Consider the following 19,666-nt stretch of genomic DNA (forward strand, 5'->3'; position numbering starts at 1 on the left):
GGCTTCTTGGTGAAGGTCAAGGGTAAACTTTGCATCTGAGGCAGCCTCTTGCCTCAGGCTTGTCCCAGCTCACTGGCTCCCTCCTAACTGCTGAGTAGTGGGCATGCTTCCCCCTCGTGGAGAGACCCGAGGTAGGAGACAACTCCTGTTCTGGGTGAGGGTGGAAATAACGCCTTGCAAACCCCACAAAAGCAGACTGAAGTGAGCAAGAGCTCTCTTGCAGCTCAAAAGTGGGTGCACACTGCCACCTCATGGCCACCCAGGGCAGACTGTTAGAAACAATCTTCTCACCCAGCCCAGGATTTTTTTTTTTTTTTTTTTCAAATTGTGGTATTCACAACTGTGGTGGAGAGGACCTGACTAAACAAGCTGATCTCAAGGTTTCACCTAAAACGTATTTCTGCGGGTTGGGCCAGTGTGCTTTCTCTGCACAGGCTGAGTGCCGCACAGCCACTGTGATGAAAGGAGGCATCCAGCAAGGGAGAGGCCTGCCCTGGCACCCCCAGCTCACAGCTCCTCCTGCTGCTCAGACACACAAAGAAATGGAAGTGTTTACAGGGCTTTATTACCGTGACAGAGAATGCAGCAGGGGCAGTGTCTGGAAGCTGGGGGGCATGGGGGTGCCGGGGGTGGTGCTGAGGATGTGCAACAGGCCTTCTGCAGGCCAAGGATGGTCCCCTGGGCTCAGGCCCACCTCTTCAGCCCACTCCCCAGTAGCGGACCCAGGGCTGAGGCCAGCCTATCCCACACCAAGGGGAGGTGGGGTCCCAAATCACCATTCTCCTCCGGTTCTCCAGCTGATCTGGCTAATGGGGGGAGAGGGAGGCAGCCACGAGGTGCTTGCATAGCAGGGGAATAGAAGGGGGATAAGGCATATGGTGAGGGCAGGGGCAATGATGGGGGGAGGGCATCAGAGCTGCAGGGAAAGGTGGACCCCAAGGGCAGGTCCTTGTCCCTTTCACTGCTCGCTAGGGCGAGAGATCAAATCCAGGCAGCGTGTAAGGCCCACCCCCCTCCCTAACTCCAGAGCCCTGACTGGGGCTAAGAAGCTAAATGTAGGAAGGCCTGAGTTAGTGAGTGAAGCAATGGTCACTGGTTGAACAGGTCTGGCCCCCTTAGTATGTATGGGGGCCCTCTCCTGATGGGCGTGAGGACAGGGCTGCTGCTCCCACCACAGCATCGGTTTCATGTGTTCCCAAGGGTGTCCATGTTTGGATGTAGAAGCATGTATGCCCCTGCTGGCATACCAGGAACTCAGAATCTGCATGGGATGAGTGTGTTCCTGTCTGTGCACAGGGGCTCCCACAAGTGGATACATGCGGGCCTGCCCACGCCTGTCCATCCACAGCCCCTCCTTCAAGCCGGGCTGGTCAGGGGTCCTGGCCGAAGAGGTAGGTGGTGAGCTCAAGTCGGAGGCCCCGGGCGTAGGCTCGAAGAGTATAGAAGAGGGTGAGGAAATCCTGGGTGCTGAAGACGGTGTCAGCCAGTGCGAAGGCCAAGGTGGATGGGATGACGCCCCGGCCGTACTCTACCATCCACGTGTTGGGCCCCCACTCCACAGCTGTGGCCTCTCCAGGTCCGTGCAACACCGTCTCCCCTGGGAGACATGGAGCACCCATGGTGAGAAGCCCAGCCCAGTCCTGCCCCTCCACTGCTGCTGATTCTATGGCCCTTTGACGGTCTAGGCTTGGAAATGGAGAGGGAGTTTCAGATCAACAAGCCCTGCCTCACTGGGCCAGTCTCCCATCTGGAGGGGTAAGAAGGCCACTCCTGTAGGTTCCTCTGTGGCGTCACCCGGCCCATGTATTCTCTTGGGGAAGCCCTGGAGGGCCATCGGGAAGGGGGCTCACTTCACTGGCATCTCACCTGGCCACGAGTGTCCTGACAGTCTCATTCTCAAGCCTCACTCAAGTCCAGCAGAAATCTAGCCAACCTTGAACTGGGCCTGTTCGACAGGGAGGGGTGGTTAAAAGGCTTGTCAGGCTTTCGGAGAAATGTAGCTATTGAATTCCAATGCCTGTGATGCTTGTATCAATCAACCTCAAACTTACTTGAAAGGTCAAAGCTCAATGTGCAATGTAAAATGCTTCCTTAGAAAAGAACACAGGAAAAGGAAATAACCATGTACCTTGAGGTGCCGGGAGCTTGTCCTTCTTTCCCACAATGGCTGTGGGAAAGAAAGTGCCTAGACCAAACCCAACCCCTTGCCATTAGCTTTCTGACTCATGGTGACCCTCGAAAAGATTTCTAAGACTGAATCTTTTGGGGACCAGTCTCATCTTTCTCCCATGAGCAGCCAGGGGCTTCCTGGTGGGTGTGAACCGGCGGCAATCTTGTGATTAGCTGCCTATCGCCTGACTCACAGTGCCACTAGGGCTCACTCAAAGAGTGCCTAAAAACGAAATGAAAAATTCCCCATGGCCATCCAGTTGGTTCTATATAAGTTCTCCAAGGCTGTGCATCTTCAGAGTAGAGCACCTCATCTTCCTTCTGGGAAGGGGCTGGGGGGCGGGGTGTCCACTGGTGAGTTTAAATGAGCGAACTTGGGATTATCAGTTCAATGCTTGCTGGACAGAGCCACCAGGTGTCCCAATGAATTCTAGGCAGATACAAAGCTTCCTGTTCCCTTGGCCAGGTGAAAGCCACAGAGGAAAACCACAGGAGCCCTCAGCCCTGCCGGCCCGGGCCCAACCAACCACCTGTGGCTTACCTGGGGGGTGGGGAGGGGTGAGGGGGAAGGAAGGAGAGCTTTCTGGGGAAAGATGGGCCATCCTATTCTGCACCTCCCCTGACCACAGGCACACCCAGCGGGAGGGGACCCAGCCTGTCTACCAACCTGGATAGAAGACCTCACTTTTAGTAGTGCCCTCTCGCCACTGGTGGAAGGTGCCAGAGATGATGGTGTCTGAGATCTCAGCCCAGTAGCGTCCTGGGGAACAATCAGATGAACACTGACATGGCCGTGCCAAGCGTGAGAAATGAAGGCCCGCTGCAGCCTCCCAGTCCCGCCCACCGCTGGTACTGACCAGAGTGGCCACGGGAGCCCAGAGCGGTGCCGAAGAGCAGCACGTACTCGGACAGCGAGGCATGCAGAAGGCACATGGCGCCCATCCAGCCACCCGCATTCACGAACACCCACTGCAGCTCCTCGTCCGGCAGCACATGGCCTGGATGCAGTCGCCGCAGCTCCACGATCAGCCGAGAGAAGGCCAGCTCGTGATCCAGCCCTGGCGAGGGCAGAGGAGGGATGGAGTCAGGGCCGGCGCATGGCTCGGGGACCCCACCTTCGGCCGGTGCGCCCCCAGACCGGCCCCGGGCTCCGCTCCCCTCCCTCCGTCCCCCGGGCCGGCCCGCCCCTCCCACTCACCCGCATACTGCCGAGCCAGCTGCGCGATCTCTTCGCGCTGGAAGACGAAGCTCTGCGTGCCCAGCCAGAGCCAGACCACTTGCGCCAGCACAGCCGCGGCGGCCAGGAGCAGCGCGGCCCACACCCACCGCCGACCTACGGCCCACTGCATCCCGGCTGGCGGCCTGGCAGAGCGCGGCGGAGAGAGCCGAGGGCGCCGAGCCCGAGTCCCGCGGAGAGACTGCCTACGACCCCGCGGCGCGCCGCCCGGAATCGCTCGGCCGCCACCGCTGTGGTCTGGCTCTCTCGGGCCAATCAGAACCGCCCAGGCCTCACGCCCCGCCCTCGGGCCGAACCATTTCCCAGCGGGGAGCGGGGGGAGTGGAGGCTGCGCGACCACTCCAGGGCAGGGGGCGGGGCCAAACGACCACAGCGGCAGACGCACGGGACCCCAGGCGGATCTCTCCTAACGCGACGCTGCGCGGAATCCGACTCCAGGAAGGTCCGGAATGGTCTGACCCGCCTACGCCAAATAGCCCGTGATGTGGTCTATCCGGAAGCAGAGCCTTTGGGAACCCCGGTTATTAAAGACTGTTACACCTTGGGACGTAGGGCAGATTGGCGGAGGCTCTAGCTCAATGCTTTTAAGAAAGATGGGATTCTGTAGTGATTTAGGTATGAGTGATAGAAAATTTGGCAAATATTGGTGATGGTTGCACAACATTCCTGATGTCATTGGTGCCTCTGATCTGTACAAGTGAAAGATGTTGACCTGTATATTCTATATTACAACTATAATTAATTCAACTACTTAAAAAATTTAAGGTGGGACAGGCATTCCAGTTTAGGGAACAAAGACGAAAGGCACCAAGGGTAAGACAGCATTGAATCTCCAAACGACTCAAACCAAACCCATGGTCAAGTTAATCCAGACAGGGTAACACTGAAGGACACAATAGAACTGTCTCTTAGGGTTTTCAAGTGTGTATGTCTTTAGGAAGCTGGCTGCCACTTAGTTCTCGGAACAACTGGTGGGGTTGAACCACCTACCTACCTTTTGGTGAGCAGCCAAGTGTAGAACAGTGAGCCACCAGGCTGATATGGGTTCTCCAGGGACCCACAGGTCATTCCTGGTCCTGAAACACAGAATGTGAGCAGTGGACCTCGGAGGATTAGACAGTTGCAGAATGATAAGATCAGGTTTAGGGCTACAGGATAGAGATTAAATTAGAGCAAGATGAGAGAGGGAGCCGGCAGTATGGACCCAGTGAGGGAGGAAGTCCCTGCCAGTGGAGATGGAAAAAGGGAAAGGGGCTTGAGAAGCAGGATTTGATTCTCACTTCCAGTAATTGTCTTTGCCCTCTATCCAAACTCTCCCCTACTTGGCTAACATCCTTGCTCATGTTCAGTGGGCAGCTGAGTAACCCACTCTGCAGCTCAGGGCCAGTCTGGAGATAGAGTTTGGAACTGGCATTCGTTCAAGCAACATGTTTCCTTAACATCTGTGTATGCCAAGCTCTGTGGTGCCTGATGTGGCCATAAACAATGTAAGTCTAGTGCTTATCAGTCTTAGAGATCTCATTAGAAAAGCCATAGAAAGGTGGTAATAAAAGCCTTAAAAAGTTAATGAAAAAAAAGTTAATAAAGTCTCACAGAGAGGAATTATAGGAACTACCAAACCAAGGATAGAGCCTTAGAGAACACCAACATTTAAGGGCTAGACAGAGGAAGACAAGATTGAAAAAAGAAGGGAAAGAGGCCACATAGTACAGTGATGAGGAAAGACATTCTGGAGGCGGATTTGCTTAGGTTCAAAGCCTGGTTCCTGCTACCTGGCAGCTGGGTGGTATTGAGTAAGCTATACTCTGTAGCCTAGTTTCTCAACTTTAAAATAGGGTAAATAAAAAATAACTCCCTCACAAGGTATATGTCTATGGATATATGTATATATATGCATATATGTGTGTTTACATGAGAGTAAGTAAAAAAAGTATTACTATAAAATCACAGAAACCTTCTTTATACAAAAGTATGAAAATGTGAACCTATTATTTCTCAATATAGCCACCATGTAGGTCTGTACACTTCTGAAGGCAGCATTTCTGTCTCTCTAACCCCAAAGAATCTTGTGCTTTTCTATTTACATCGCACAAAAACCCACAATGGTTTTGGCATCCTCGAGGGACTCAAATTGTGTTCCTTGAGCTTTGGGAAGGAAAGTCTGAAGGCATGAGATCGGAGCTGGAGAGTCGATGGGGTGAGATTTCACAGTGAAATTCCTGACAGCCCTCACTGCCCTCTCTCTGGAATGAGCAAGGGCATCATGGTGGTGGGGAGGGAAATTTTTTTAAGTCTTCAAAATAAGCCCCCTTGATTGTACCAGGGGACCAGGGGGCTTCAGAAAATCCATGGGGAAATAGAATGATAGGAAAATGGAATTTTCCCTCAGATATTTCAAAGCCCTCTCCTATGACTAAGAGCTTTTCTGTAAGTCCTCCATTGATGGTGGCAACTTGCTTAATGCTTTTTGTTTGCGTGAACCTGCGCGCAATACTTTTTGACTTAACCAAATAAACCCCAAACAACAAAAAAAACAAAACCCTCCCAAGTCACTGCTCTTGAGTGGATTCCATCTCGTAGCCACCTTACAGGACAGAGTAGAATCGTCCCTAGCTTCGGAGGCCGTGCACCTTTCTAGGAGCAGACAGCCTTCCTTATCTTTCTTCCGAGGAGCGACGGGTGGGTTCGAACTGCCTTTCTTTCAGTAAGCAGCAGATGCTTAACCTCTGTGCCCCAGGGTGCCCTCTTTTGGACTGAGGCCTATCTTCTGATTTGTTACTCGGGAGAATCTTGATGAAGACAGCCTTCTACCAGGGAAATGGAAATGGAGCAGAGTTCATATTTACAAAGAACTTATTGCCTGGGAAGTGGTGTGTTTCATGTGTTAGTAATAAAGGAGAAGAGGAGCATCCTTGGCCGTGTAGTGCTTACACATTGGGCTGAGATCTACAAGGTCAGCAGTTCGAAACCACCAGCCTCTCCACAGGAGACAGACGGGGCATGTGGCAGAGACCATGCTATAGATTCACAAATCTCGTTCTTTTTGCTCTCTGGCAACCAAGTTACATTCCATAGTTGGCTTTGCAGTTAGAGGTCAACATTATTATAGAGGTCACAAATTATTATAGCCACTTACAGGTCTGCTTCCTACAATCTCCCATACAATTATTTACCTTTCTCTCTCGCTCTCTCCCCCCCCTTGTCTATTGTCTGAGAAACTGAGGATTTAAAGGAGAATTCTGGGGCCCTAGGATGGCTCCCAGAATTCGGCATGAAACCGAGCCCCCTGCTCTCCCCAATTGAACTGTGGTGCGAAGTCATTGAGTTTTGGGAGAAGGCTTGTTACACTGTACTGTTCAGGGCCAAAGGGCAGCGGGAGGGTTTGTGGTGTACGGAAGGGCGGGGGAAGTCGGTGAGGGGTAAGTTTCAAGAACTAACATGGAAGCGCCTGATTCAAAATGGAGTTTCTTGTGCCAAGGCCATACACTTATTTTGAGAGGCTTGGCTCAGGAGGGAAAGACTTCACTAGCTGGATGAGAATGCAGGAGTTTGAACCGATACCGACTTTGTGGTGCTTCTGAGCTGACCATCTCTAACAAATGGTCTGTGCAGCTGAGCCTAGCCCTCAAATCTGACCTCTGCCCCCAGGTTCAGGAAGAGCCCTCTGGGACTGAAGTGGGGCTGCAGCTCTCCTGTGTGGTCCTTCGGAAAGCTTTTCCAGCATACACTTTTTGAGGTCCTGGAAGTCTCAGCCATCTTCCCTTGATGCCTCGGCAGAAATTCTGCCTCTAGAATCTTTGCGGGAGACGGCTAGGGAAGCCACCATTCTCTGGGGAGACCTAGAGAGATGAGAGGTTTGGAGATGCTTGGAAAATGTGCCTGAATAAGGTTAGGGGTTAGGTAGCATGATCCAGGAAGTGGTACCAGTACTCTTGGGAAATGGGGATGCTTCTCCCACCCAGCCATTCAAACATCAAAGGCAGTGAGGGGGGAAAAAAAACCAACTCCTATTCCCTCCCCCTTTATAACAGACTAGTGACCTTTTCAGCTTCTAGTCTAAGGGCTCCCCAACAGACAGAGGTTAGATAAGTGACCAATGACCTAGTTTTTGCAACTCAGATGCAGAACACCTGACTTGGCCTGGCTGTGGCCTCCCTGCTATTGCCTAATCTGGGGTTCACTGCACTGTCTCCTGCTAGTCTCCTGACTGACCCTGCTGCCTCTGTGGCCTTTCTTTGCAGCCCTAGTGGTGCAGATGTTAAGAACTCAGTAATCAAAAGATTGGTGGTTTGCACCCACTTCAGAAGAAAAGACTGGAGACAGCCTTTTGGCCCTATGGGGCAGTCACGAGTTGGGATGGACTTCACAGCAACCAGTACCTCTGGTATGACAGCTGTCTCCCAGGTCTAGAGGTTCTCAGCACAGGGACCCTAAGTCCAAAAGATGAACCCCACTCCTGTCGCTTCTTCTAGGTGGCAGCGGGGTCCCCTCCCCCACTTCTACTTCAGAGATGGCTCTTTTTAAGCATCCAAAACACACTACCATGGAATGAATTCTGACTAACAGTGACCCTAAACTAGCCAATCCCCTTGTTAGGGTTTCACATCCCTTATCTGCATCCTCACGGGCTTCCATGCACCTTATTCCCGTGGTCTCACTCCCACAAAGGAGCCATCTACCTATTAGTAAGCTACCTAATCCCATTGGTGGTCTGTAAGCACCTTATTTGCATTAAAACAACAACAACCCTCAGTGCCATGAGACAGAGAGAGAGAGAGAGAGAGAGAGAGAGAGAGAGAGAGAGAGAGAGAGAGAGAGAGAGAGAGAGAGAGAGAGAGAGAGGGAGAGAGAGAGAATGAGAATATGAATGAACAGAACACGGGGATTTCTTTATTTGTACCTAATCTTTTTGTGGGAATTACAAAACCATAGCTGGAAAGGCCATATAAAAGTGCACCACAGGGCGTGTAAAGGAGGCACTTTTAATTTCATCCAGATGGTCCTGAACTCTTAGGACTTTAGATTTCTTAGAGGGCTCTTAGGGAGCCCCCATGGGGCAGTTGGCTAAAAGGACAGTTACTAACCAAAAGATGGGTGCCTTTGGAGGAAGGGACTGCTGATCTGGCCGGATGAGGCCGCTGGGAGTTGGAATGAACTTGATGTTGATGGTTTGATTTTGTTTTCGTTTTTCTATAGTCCTTCTACTCACCCCACTGGGCTTTGGGGGTCACCCTCTCTGTGTGTGGGAGAGACAGAGGAAAACAGAACTAGATATTTTTTCCCAGACCTATTTCTGCTGTCTGACGGGAAGAGAGCCCTAGAGGGGCAGTGGGTTACATGGGCTTCTAACCACAGCGTTTGGACCTACCAGCCACTGGGCAGGAGGAAGAAGAGGCATTCTATTCCCTTAAAGAATTACAGTCTTGGAAATCCTAGGGGCCAGTTTGGGTTGCGGGAAGGGACCCCAGGGAGTGGTTTGGTGGGGAAAGCAATGGTAAGGGAACCTTGGAGGCCAGAGTTATGCTGCAGCGGGTTAAGCCCCGTTTCCCCTCCGTGCCCACCCCAGGCAGGCGCGGAGCCAGATCCTGAGGTTCACGTGCATCCAGGGATCCTGCATTTTCTCGGCCCCAGAACATAAATTGCAGGAAGGCAGAAGCCGTGCCTGGCTTTTGCACACGGACATGCAACGCATCCTTAGTCCCACGCGGAGCCTAGGCGCCTGACACCAGGTAGGAATTTCGTAAAACGCTCTTTTATTTGTTGAATAAGCAAACGAATGAATGAAGGAATGCAGCAATTACGTCTTGCAATAGGCAGCCGTTACCAAAGTTCTTCAAGAATCGAGGCTTCGGACCTGGGTAAAGTGTCCTCATTAAAGCGGCTCGCCTCCTCCCTCCTCCGCCGCCCCCCGGCCCGCCTCCAGTGTCCCCCGCGTCAGGATCCGGTCCGGTCCCGAGCTCCGCCCCTCGGAGGGAGGGAGGGCTGCCCTCGGCGGTCACGTGCTGGCGATCGGCCAATCGGCGGGGGCGGAGCGGCCCCTGGGCTGGAAGGGGAAGGCGGCCCCGCACACAGTCCACCGCGATCTCCCTGGGCGCCTCATGTCGCGTAGTGGGTCCGGCCCTGAGCAGCGCCAGCAGGCGTCAGAGGCGGACGCCACGGAAACCACCTTCCGGGCGAGCGGTACTTGCAGGGCGGTCGGGAGGTGCAAGGACGCGGAGCCGGAGCCACCCATTCCTTTGGGAGTCCTTCTCCCACCCGCAGAGTCCGCGCACCCACTCTGGCCAGGGGAGCGGGGCGAAGGGAGACCCCAGGTTGAGTGGGCTGTCAGCGCTGAGAAGGTCCAAGTCTGGACCTGGGGGAGACCCTTGGGCAGGACGGGACACAGGGCGTGGCGCCCTGGGGCTGCTAGGGGGTGAGGCACAGTTAGAGTGGGTGGCAGGACTCGAGCTAATTGACCTTGACGGGGGGGGGGGGCTCTAGAGCATCAACATATTCGCTACAACCCGCTGCAAGATGAGTGGGTGCTGGTGTCAGCTCACCGCATGAAGCGGCCCTGGCAGGGCCAAGTGGAGCCTCCAATTCTGGAGACAGTGCCCCGCCACGACCCCCACAACCCTCTGTGCCCCGGAGCCACCAGAGCCAATGGAGAGGTAAGCCTGTAACCCCCTCAGCCACTGGGGAGGTGGACCTCCTTTTGGTCAGATCCCACGAAGGGCCTTCCTCAGCCTCACGTGGAGTGCGAAGCCCACCAGACAGGGCAACGAGAACTTCGTTCAGGTACTCCTTGCTACTAGGTGAACCCCCACTACGATGGCACCTTCCTGTTTGACAACGACTTCCCAGCGCTGCAGCCTGATGCCCCCAATCCAGGTACCCTCACTCCCGCTGCTGGTAGGGCATGAGGGACCCCCCGGGCCCCTTTGGGGCTTTTGCAGAGAATGACATCCCCTTCTCTCAGGACTCAGTGATCACCCACTTTTCCAAGCAAAGGCCGCCCGAGGAGTTTGGTAACTATACCCCTCTCATAACCTCCACCCCAGGGCCTGAACTGAGGGCTGGGGTGAGTCCTGCCCCGGCACACCAAGCCCCATTCCTCCTGTCTTCTTTCTCTCCACCCCACCTAGTAAGGTCATGTGCTTCCACCCCTGGTCGGATATCACTCTGCCACTCATGTCAGTTGCTGAGATCCGGACTGTCGTCGATGCCTGGGCCTCTGTCACTGAGGAGCTGGGTGCCCAGTACCCTTGGGTGCAGGTGTGGATAGGCTCCCTAGCTGTGTGGCAGGGAGGGAGTCAACTGGCTGTATTTTGGCTGCTACAACTCTCTATCTGTACCTGCTAGATCTTCGAGAACAAAGGCGCCATGATGGGCTGCTCCAATCCCCACCCCCACTGCCAGGTGTGTCTGGGTCTCTGGGCGTTTTGGAACTGCCCCCCCCATCAGGGAGGGGAGCCAGTTTAAAAAAGGGGAACACAGGAAGTGTGCCCCTGATATGGAGACTTTGGGCCGAAGGCCTGCCCGCTCTTTTCTGCTCCTGCCGGCTTACAGGTGTGGGCCAGCAGTTTCCTGCCAGATGTTGCCCAGCGAGAGGAACGATCCCAGCGGGCCTATCAGAGTCAGCATGGGGAGCCTCTGCTGATGGAGTATGGCCGCCAGGAACTACTCAGGAAGGTGGGGGAGAACCAGGCCAAGGAGCCCTTAGCCTTCTAGCCCCCAAGTGAGGTGTATAAAGGAGACGCGTCGAAGAGAACCAGCAAAGGGGATGTGTCAGGAGACCATGGCAGTCACCCAAAGGGGAGCCAGTGGTGGCTAGACTAGGGTGAGGATGGAAGTACGTGGTTATAAGCTATGAGCTCTGAGAAAATGTTTTTCTTCTACTTCCCCACCTGCCTATTTGTGACAATTCCCCTGCCTCCCTGACCAATGGTGGTGCCCTCATAGCTCCACTCTGTCGACGCAGGAACGTCTGGTTCTGACCAGTGAGCACTGGCTGGTGCTGGTTCCCTTCTGGGCAGTGTGGCCCTTCCAGACACTGCTGCTACCTCGTCGGCACGTGCGTAGGCTGCCTGAGCTGACCCCTGCCGAGCGTGATGGTGAGTCTCAGCTGAGGGGGGGGCAGGCTCTGGGGGTGAGGATGGCTCAGGCAGGGTCAGCACCTGGGCCCCCAACTGAAAGTCAAGTTCTGGTTCCAGATCTAGCTTCCATCATGAAGAAGCTCTTGACCAAGTACGACAACCTGTTTGAAACATCCTTTCCCTATTCCATGGGCTGGCACGGTGAGCCTTTCGGAGTACCTTTACCGAGCCTCAACGCCATCTCCTGACTCCGCTGTGCTGTAATTCCCAGCAGGCCTTGAAGCACTTGCTGGAGGAAGTAGGAACAGGTTGCTGGGACTGAGGGTGGAGTCTTGCTTATCTCCTTGCTGACTTGCACTGCCTGGGGCTCCCCTGTGCTGGGGGGAGGCTGACTGGGAGAAGGGATTTGGCTGAAGACTGGAGAAAGGGCTGTCCCCAGCCATCAGTACCTTCTTCTTTCTGTCAGGGGCACCCACGGGATTGGAGGAGAAGACTGACTGGGATCACTGGCAACTGCACGCCCATTACTACCCTCCACTCCTGCGCTCTGCCACTGTCCGGAAATTCATGGTCGGCTACGAAATGCTGGCTCAGGCTCAGAGGGACCTAACCCCTGAGCAGGTCAGGACTCAGGATACCCTGGGTCCCTCTTTTTCTCTCCCATTTCCTTAAGGGATCCCTGAGAACTCCCACAGCATCCTGGCCATCCCTAGAGACCCAAGAGCTGACTGCTTAACCGCTTTACCCTTAGTGACACCAACATTTCTTATTCCGAGGCTCCCAATCCCACAGGCCCTCCCCCCAGTGTCTCTTGGGCACTAGAAGCATTGTGGGCTAGACTCGCCCGTCCTCACTACCACCCATTTCCCTTCCAGGCTGCGGAGAGACTGAGAGCACTTCCTGAAGTCCATTACCGCTTAGGACAAAAGGACCGGGGAAACAGCAGCTAGTTCCTGACCACAGAGCCCTGACTCTTGCCTAAGGGCATTAGAACCTGGGGACTGGGCAGCTGGAGGGTCAATAAAATGGCTTCTCAACCTTTCATCATCCATTCTAACAGCAGAGCAGTGTGAACGGTAACTCCCGGGGCGTGGAGTTAAAGGTGGAAGGCTCAGCTCTGACCAGTTTTTCTTTGCTACTACCGTGATTAATGTTGTCACGCTGGCCAGGCTGTGCCACTAGCCTGGATGTTCTATAACTTTCCACTCTGTGCTTTGATGAGCTCATCTAATCAGCTGCAAGGGAGGGGGCTGTAAGTAGATGTCTTGGCAGAGCTTGCCCTCGATCCTGCACTCCTCTGGTTGTCTCTCTCCTTGCCCCCCCCCCCCTCCATTCTCTGGACACCAGCCTACAGAAGTCTCTAGGCTTTTGCCTGACTGCAGATTTTAGATTCACTGGCCCTTGTAACCCTGTGGGCTAAGCAGAGGACTGCAGCCTGAAACCTGACCTATGGATTTGGGACTTGGCAGTCCCCACAACTGCATGAGCTGTTTCCTTGATGTAAATCTCATCCTGTGTATTTTCACATATGTTTCATCATCTCTACTCTTCTAGCATCCAAACGAAGGCCATCTTGGTATAAAAAATGGGTCAAAAAAAAAATGGGTCAAGAGCATAGGTCCCCAAATTTATTCGGCCTACTGTCCCCTTTTCAGAAACAAACAAACAAAAAAGTAAAAATTTAAACAAGTAAATAAATACTCAGTGGTTATGAAACGGTTTAAAAACCTTTGATCCAGGTTTAAGTGTAGGTACCTGATTTTGCAGCCCCCATGAATTGTTCTAGGACCCCCACCCCCAGCGGTAGTATCACCCACGTTGGGAAAGACTGATCTAGAGGGACAAAATCTTAAGGATCAGTTTTCTGAATTGGTCCTCAATCTGGTTAGAATTAAAAGCACTAATGGCTATTTCCACTCTAAAGGAAACCCAGCAAACTCACTGCCCTCGAGCCCATGCTGACTGTGACTGTCTATGGGAGCAGCAGGCCAGACACTGGGAAGGAAGGCACTGTTATCTACTGCAGAGCGTGGGCAGAGAGGTAGGCCAAATATCCTGGCATTCCTCATCAAGTACTTTTTTTTTTTTTCTTGTTTTTTCTTTTTTTCTCATCAAGTACTTCTGAGAGAGAAAACTCCGGGTGATTTGAGAGCTTTCAACATTCTTTTTGGTCAAACAGCTAAGTATAATTTAACTGGCTGGTTGCTCCTACTTCTGCTAGACTAAGTGGAGGAAGAAGAAGAAGACCCCTGGGCTTCAGAATCCCAGCCCGAGCTGGGCACATAGGACCTGACAGCTGCTATGTGTCCTTTGACAGAAAGCTTCATTGTCTGGAGTAATGTAGAGAGCCTCAGGATGTGGGTCAGAAGAGATGCGGCTTGAATGCTGTGGGCCAGAGGGTCAGCTATCCCTAATGTCACTCAGAGCCAGGGCTTTTTTATACCCAAGAGCGATCTGCAGGGACTTCTTCCTGCAGCACAGGATCTGGGCTAATCCTATTTTGCATCTGCAACACTGGCTGGTTCTTTAATAGGCTAATTTCAACAGGCCTTTATATTCCCCACTTAAAAAAATCATTTTATTGGGGGCTCATACAACTCTTATCACAATCCATCCATCCATCCATTGGGTCAAGCACATTTGTACATTTGTTGCCATCCTCGTTCTCAAGACGTTTGCTTTCTACTTGAGCCCTTGATATCAGCTCCTCATTTTCCTCTTCCCTCCCAATCCCCCTTTCCCCACTCTTTTCAGTGACCCCCTAAATCATATAGTGAAAATTAAAGCTGGTCTTCTGGTTCTAAGGGTTCATGAGACTGCTGAACAACAAACAACTCTGCAGAATCAACTTGATTTTGCACAGACTTAGTTACACAATTGAGCAGGCCTGGTCCAAACATGAGCAGTAGCAGGATTCCAAGGATGGGCCCTGCTATCCCGGTGACTAATGAGGTCAGCCGTGGGTTCCAATTAAAAAGGACCGGGACCAGCTTTGCTGCCTTTCTCTGTCTTGTTGCTGGGCTAGGGTTTCTTTGATCTTTTGTAAAGCATTAGCAACTATTCCACGTAAAAGCAGCAGCTCTCTCCTAGGATGGCACACAGCCCTCCTTGGGGTATCAACAGAATATCTAATCCTCTATGGTTCTGAATGACTACTTCAGCGAGGGAAATCAATCTGGGTATTGAGTAGTCCAAAGGAGATGTGCAAGCTATTGATGCTTGAATCTATGGCATGGGAGAAAGCTGTTAAGTCCTGTTCTTTAGCCTTGACTGCAGTACCAAGGGCTGCGGTACCTGCAATACTCAATCCTAACAGCAGGGGCACACCTACAGGGCTGCTCACTTTGCCAGCACTATAGAGGGGCCTGTTCCATTTAACCCTTCTCCATAGCATATTTTTTAGGTAGGAGTTGAACCATATGGAGCAGGGGCCATTAAAATCTTTCCCTTCAATGAGCTGTGCGAGCCCACTGCTTCATGCAAACCAAGTCCAGTTGGGGGCAATATAGGATTGGTTGGTTTCAACTGGCATGTTTGTTCACACAAGGGTCTGGGATTGGCGGATGGGGATTACCCACCTCTGTTTTTATCAGGCAGGTGGCAGGGCCAGCTAATTTCTGCTTAGCACAGGCATTTGGTGGGGACAAGCCCTTTATCACTAACCTTCCGGCCTTTCACTTCCCACTGAAGGAGTATGGACCCAAATAATTGCAGACACTGGGTGCAGTTAGGCGTTCTGAGGACTTCCGGCTGACACATGAGCACGAAGAGGGGTTTGGGGTCCATATCCTTCCTGCCCTCTTGAGAAGGTTGTCATCCACTCAGGAGTCCTGTGGATGGGGTTGAGGTGATCGAGATATTGGGGATCCCAGGGATGGCCATCTTGGCTCAGTATTTTGAGAACCAAGTTGATCAGGGACAGGAGGGGCCTAGTTGCAATTACAAAAGGATTGCAAGGCTAAAAGAATGAGGAGAAACAAAGTTGGGGCGGAGGGGGCGTGAGGAGAAGGGAGTCCAAGGTCCGGATCTTTAGTCAAGGCAAGTTTATGTCCAGCACTGGTCACATACCTGCATTCTGTGCCAAATGATCACACTAAAGGTCTGTTGACATTTCTCTGAAGGCAAAAAAGCAATATTTTCGCCAATTTGTCTACGGTCTGGAGATAGGGAGTATAACAGCATCTTCAGAGAGCGGTGTGTCAGCATTTTCCCAGGGATATCTTAGTTGAAGATCAGACCATGCAGTGTCTCAGCTCCTTGGGCTGAGCTGGCAGCTCAATGCTAGGGGCCTTGCCTCAACCGTGGGAATGTGGTGGTCCTGCATACTCGAAGTCTGTCCTGTAACAGCGTGCTCTGTTAGTCAGGAACCCGGGAATTCCTTTCCCAAGACTCATCTCGGGACAATCCGCTCCCACACAGCGTCATTGGTAATCTGATGACTTCGGGAAGAGACACAGCAGGTGAACAGTGTAGGTAAGGCTAGGGCAAGAGCCAGGGATGGCGATGCCCATTGAAAGGTGAGTTAACCTCACACTGGAAGATTCCAAAGGTAATCTCAGGAGGTATTCTTAACACTGAATTGACAGGCATAGCCTGCAAGCTTAAACACAGGAACTGGGCGATCACATTTATGCACTGAAAGGCTGCCGTGGGTTTGAAGTGCGGGTTTCTGCAAAGCACTTACTCAGGGCGCCAACGAAACGCCATCTGAAGGCCCTTTGTGGTGCACAGGTGTACCAGTCATTCTCCATTTGATCTGAGTCTGAGGGGGCCTGTTCCAATGGATTCCACAGCTTACCTGGGAATGGTGGATCCATGCACTCTGTCCTGGAACTTTAATGGCAATAGAGGTAGATCGAATTACTGGGAAAGAACCCTTCCAGAATGATTGGAACTAGGACTTTTGGGACCCATCCTTCCCAATTTTTATAAGAAATAGCTCTCCAGGAAGGCACAAGGGGGTAGTTTTTCTTCCCCTTGGGCCTGGGTAATCCCATCTTGATGGAATGCCTCTTGGCATTGGGCTACCCTTATGCCATACTGCTGTATGAAGGACACTTTGGCATTCATAGCCAGCTCTGTTATGAGAAAGACTGCCCATATAGAACTTCATAGGGGCTTAAACATGAAGGGTAACTCTGAAAAGTACCAGAGCTACTGGCATGGCATCTTTCCAGTTCATCCGAGTCCCTTGTGTCAATTTCCTGAGGGTTGGTTTTCAGTGTTGATTAATTCTCTCTACTTGCCCTGAGGATTGTGGTCTCCAAGCACAGTGCCAAGCTACTTTTTAGTGTCTAAGCAGGTTAGGAGAGAGTAGACAGCATCATCCACAGAAAAATATACTGGCTTACCTGCCACCTCCATGCACAACCAGGGTTTCAGACCCGTAACAGCAATCCTTGGCTGCCGGGCCATCTGACTGGGCTGCTTCAGTCTTCAGTTAGTAGCTACAGACTCTCCTGCAGACTACTCTCTTCTTGGGTTTTCCCCATAGGACTGGCCGCCAGTAGCCAGTTTGTTCACAATGATAGCATGGGCCTTGTAGAGGCCTAGTTATTTCTATTAGGGCATTCCTTTGCCCAGTAAATTGGACGCCAACACACATGGCATTTTGTATCCTGCGCCAGGGTCTTTGGAACCTGGGCGGCAGTAGATGGGCACTGATTAGCTCCCGTGGCCAGTACCTATGCGTGCCTGGCAGCTTTCCTTCTCTGCCTGAGCCTGAGCCTCTTGCTCCCGCCTCTCTTCTACAAGGTAGCACTGGAATAGTAACCCTCTGATCTAGAGGAATGCCTTGAGGCTGTTGTACTAACTCCTAGAGCTTCTCTTGAATGTCTGATGTAGTCTTTATGAGAAATGTGTCCTTCAGTATGATCTGCCCTTCATGGGAAACTAAATCTCATGTGGTGTGTTTGAGGAGGGCTTCTCCCAGGTGTTCCAAGAAGCTTCCAAAACTTTTTTTTTAGGCCCCTGGTTAATGGCTGCTGCTTTAGAATAATTGATGGCCTTTTGTCTCCCTGACTTTAGTCCAGTGTTGACGCACACTAGAATATACTCCCATGCCCACTGTCAGTGGGATCATTGTCATCCCAGGTGGGATCAGTTGAGGGCACACCTATTTCTCCAACTGGGTATTTCTCATTTATTGCATGTAAGCCAGCTACCTAATTTTAGCTTCCTTTGGTACTCATTCTTCCCCAAAATCTGTCATCGTCTGCCCTAGGATTATTATTACATCCTTTCAGAGCAAGTCATAGACCAGGTGAGGTGCTGAAAGGTATCTAGGTACTGTTCTGAATGATCTGCATAGCTGTCTAGGTCACGTTTAATCTTCTTGAGATTAATTAGGGTGAAAGGCTTATGAATCAATTGCGAATCAAATCCTCCAGCTGCCTCTACCAACGGTGGAACTTTGGAGGGGCCCGCTTCCTTCTCAGCTCCTACAGGTTCAGTATCAGACGCAGTGTAGTTAGGCTGGCGCTGAAGGGCTCTCAGCTCCAGACACTGGGCCCTTTATAGGATCTATGGTACTTTGGGAACAAAGGTCTTTACTGTCTCTCAAGAAGAGGAATGCAGTAGATAAGGGACTTCCGCCCACTTTCCCACCCCCTTGCAGAAAAGCTCTAACTGTATTAGAGTTGGGAGGAAGGGTGTGTCATGCTTCGGCCAGGATTCTCATCACCTGGACTGTACTGGGCCAGATAGAGTTGCAGAAGAACACTAGTGTCCACTTCTTTAGCATCTGTGAGTCAAATCTAGACCAGTGAGACAGAATGCAAAGGCATTCCCTGAGGAATGGACTCTTAGTTGTTGTGTGAGTCTGGGTAGACTAGAGAAACAAATTTAGAGGGATACTCGTATGTGTATAAGAAAGAGCTTTATATACAAGAGCAGTTGAATATTGAGAAAACATCCCAGCCCAGCTCAGATCTGTGGGGGAAAGGTCAGCCCCCACAACTAATTGTGGGTTCAATAGGTGCAATTATACAGTTGAGGTGTATAAAGATTATAATAAAAGCCATAGAGAGCATGAGAGATAGAGGACAGATTGAAATAATGGAGTCAGACACATTTCATGGTAGCATGCTCACCTCAGCCCCACTTGGTGGTCCACATGGAGAGAGCCGGAGAGAGGGAGAGGAGAAGGAGGACAAGGTGGAAAGGGAACAGAGCATCGAGGACTCGGGGAGAGAAGATGGGAAGAGCCAAAGAGAGGAGAGGGAACCAGAGAGGATCTTTACTGCTAACCAAGGCTTATATATCTTTGGGGGGGGCATGCAAGCCCACTAATTACAGGTAAAGACATATGTCACAGGAAGGAGTTGCACTATAGGTTATATAGCAACGAGGGGGGAACAATCTAGGGATATACACGCAATAGGAAGGGGAAGGATTGGGGGCACACATGTGACAAGAAGGGAGGATCCTGGATTCATGATGGCAGCCTAATTTTGGATGTCACTGAGCAGGTTTGACCTGTTCTCTGGATCTCCATGGAAACCATTATCAGTACAGGGACCAAACCTATGGTCACAAGCCTTTAGGGAGAAGTAGCCCATTGTCCTTAAGAGCAGGGAGTGGGACCCTCTTGTGGTGGGCCCAGACAGTTGTCTGGCAACTGACTGCCTTCAGGGAGGATGTCTCTAAGCATCTGACCTCCTCCCATGTGCTGGCAAATAGCCTCTAATGTTTGGCGTATCTTTGGGGAAGACAAAGCTGGGGGAAAGTATAATTCTACACAGATCAAGTCCATAAGCCCAATATTAGCCCATATGTCTGATACCAAACTATAAAGTCCTCTTCACACTCACACAACACATGCAACGGTGCCAAATGCAGGACGATCACAGGCCAGAAAGTGGGTAGTCTTGTATGAATCCAGTGGTGGTGTAAGCACCCGAGTGCTGGCATGGGTCTCCACGTGGCTCCTCTAGGTCCAGGGCTGCGTTAGTCTGGGTGAACTAGGGAAACATATCCACAGAAACTCATATGTACATAAGAGAACGTTTTATAGAAAGGGTAAGTGTACATTAAGAAAGCATCCCAACCCAGTGCTGTCCAAGCCCATAAATCTGACATTAGGCCATATTCCCAACACCAATCTACAAAGTCCCCCTCAATCTCACAAAACACACGCAACTGACTGCAGGAGGAAAGCAGAATCAGTGAGCGTGTAAGCATCTCA

The 19,666-nt window shown here is 51.7% G+C and overlaps 2 protein-coding genes across 3 annotated transcripts; one reads left to right on the forward strand and one right to left on the reverse strand.

The window, feature by feature from the left end:
• Window positions 1-543: 543 nt before the first annotated feature.
• SIGMAR1 (sigma non-opioid intracellular receptor 1) lies at window positions 544-3,655 on the reverse strand. Its single transcript, XM_075560065.1, has 4 exons — window positions 3,368-3,655; window positions 3,027-3,227; window positions 2,837-2,929; window positions 544-1,597 (listed from the first exon to the last, which is right to left on the reverse strand). The coding sequence occupies exons 1-4, from the start codon at window positions 3,516-3,518 to the stop codon at window positions 1,371-1,373; spliced, it is 672 nt and encodes a 223-aa protein (XP_075416180.1). The 5' UTR covers window positions 3,519-3,655; the 3' UTR covers window positions 544-1,370.
• A 5,780-nt stretch (window positions 3,656-9,435) lies between these two features.
• GALT (galactose-1-phosphate uridylyltransferase) lies at window positions 9,436-12,523 on the forward strand. 2 transcript variants are annotated; one of them, XM_075560066.1, is made up of 11 exons: window positions 9,436-9,586; window positions 9,887-10,056; window positions 10,201-10,276; window positions 10,365-10,413; window positions 10,531-10,660; window positions 10,748-10,804; window positions 10,955-11,077; window positions 11,367-11,499; window positions 11,599-11,682; window positions 11,948-12,102; window positions 12,357-12,523. In XM_075560066.1, the coding sequence occupies exons 1-11, from the start codon at window positions 9,505-9,507 to the stop codon at window positions 12,429-12,431; spliced, it is 1,134 nt and encodes a 377-aa protein (XP_075416181.1). In that variant the 5' UTR covers window positions 9,436-9,504; the 3' UTR covers window positions 12,432-12,523. The 2 variants fall into 2 exon arrangements, 1 of the variants encoding a protein (XP_075416181.1); XR_012786435.1 differs by lacking the exon at window positions 12,357-12,523 and having other exon boundaries at window positions 11,599-11,789; window positions 11,948-12,081.
• Window positions 12,524-19,666: the final 7,143 nt, after the last annotated feature.

This window comes from Tenrec ecaudatus, chromosome 10 (genome assembly GCF_050624435.1).
Source record: "Tenrec ecaudatus isolate mTenEca1 chromosome 10, mTenEca1.hap1, whole genome shotgun sequence".
Lineage (NCBI taxonomy): Eukaryota > Metazoa > Chordata > Mammalia > Afrosoricida > Tenrecidae > Tenrec > Tenrec ecaudatus.

Excerpts from the sequence above, each read along its gene's own strand:
- GALT (XM_075560066.1), top strand. The coding sequence starts at position 9,505 with ATGTCGCGTAGTGGGTCCGGCCCTGAGCAGCGCCAGCAGGCGTCAGAG. Across the intron at positions 10,661-10,747 it reads CCCAGTACCCTTGGGTGCAG|ATCTTCGAGAACAAAGGCGC; the intron begins GTGTGGATAGGC and ends TGTACCTGCTAG. Across the intron at positions 11,078-11,366 it reads GCCAGGAACTACTCAGGAAG|GAACGTCTGGTTCTGACCAG; the intron begins GTGGGGGAGAAC and ends CTGTCGACGCAG.
- SIGMAR1 (XM_075560065.1), bottom strand. The coding sequence starts at position 3,518 with ATGCAGTGGGCCGTAGGTCGGCGGTGGGTGTGGGCCGCGCTGCTCCTG. Across the intron at positions 3,228-3,367 it reads GCTGGCTCGGCAGTATGCGG|GGCTGGATCACGAGCTGGCC; the intron begins GTGAGTGGGAGG and ends TGCCCTCGCCAG. Across the intron at positions 1,598-2,836 it reads AAGTGAGGTCTTCTATCCAG|GGGAGACGGTGTTGCACGGA; the intron begins GTTGGTAGACAG and ends CATGTCTCCCAG.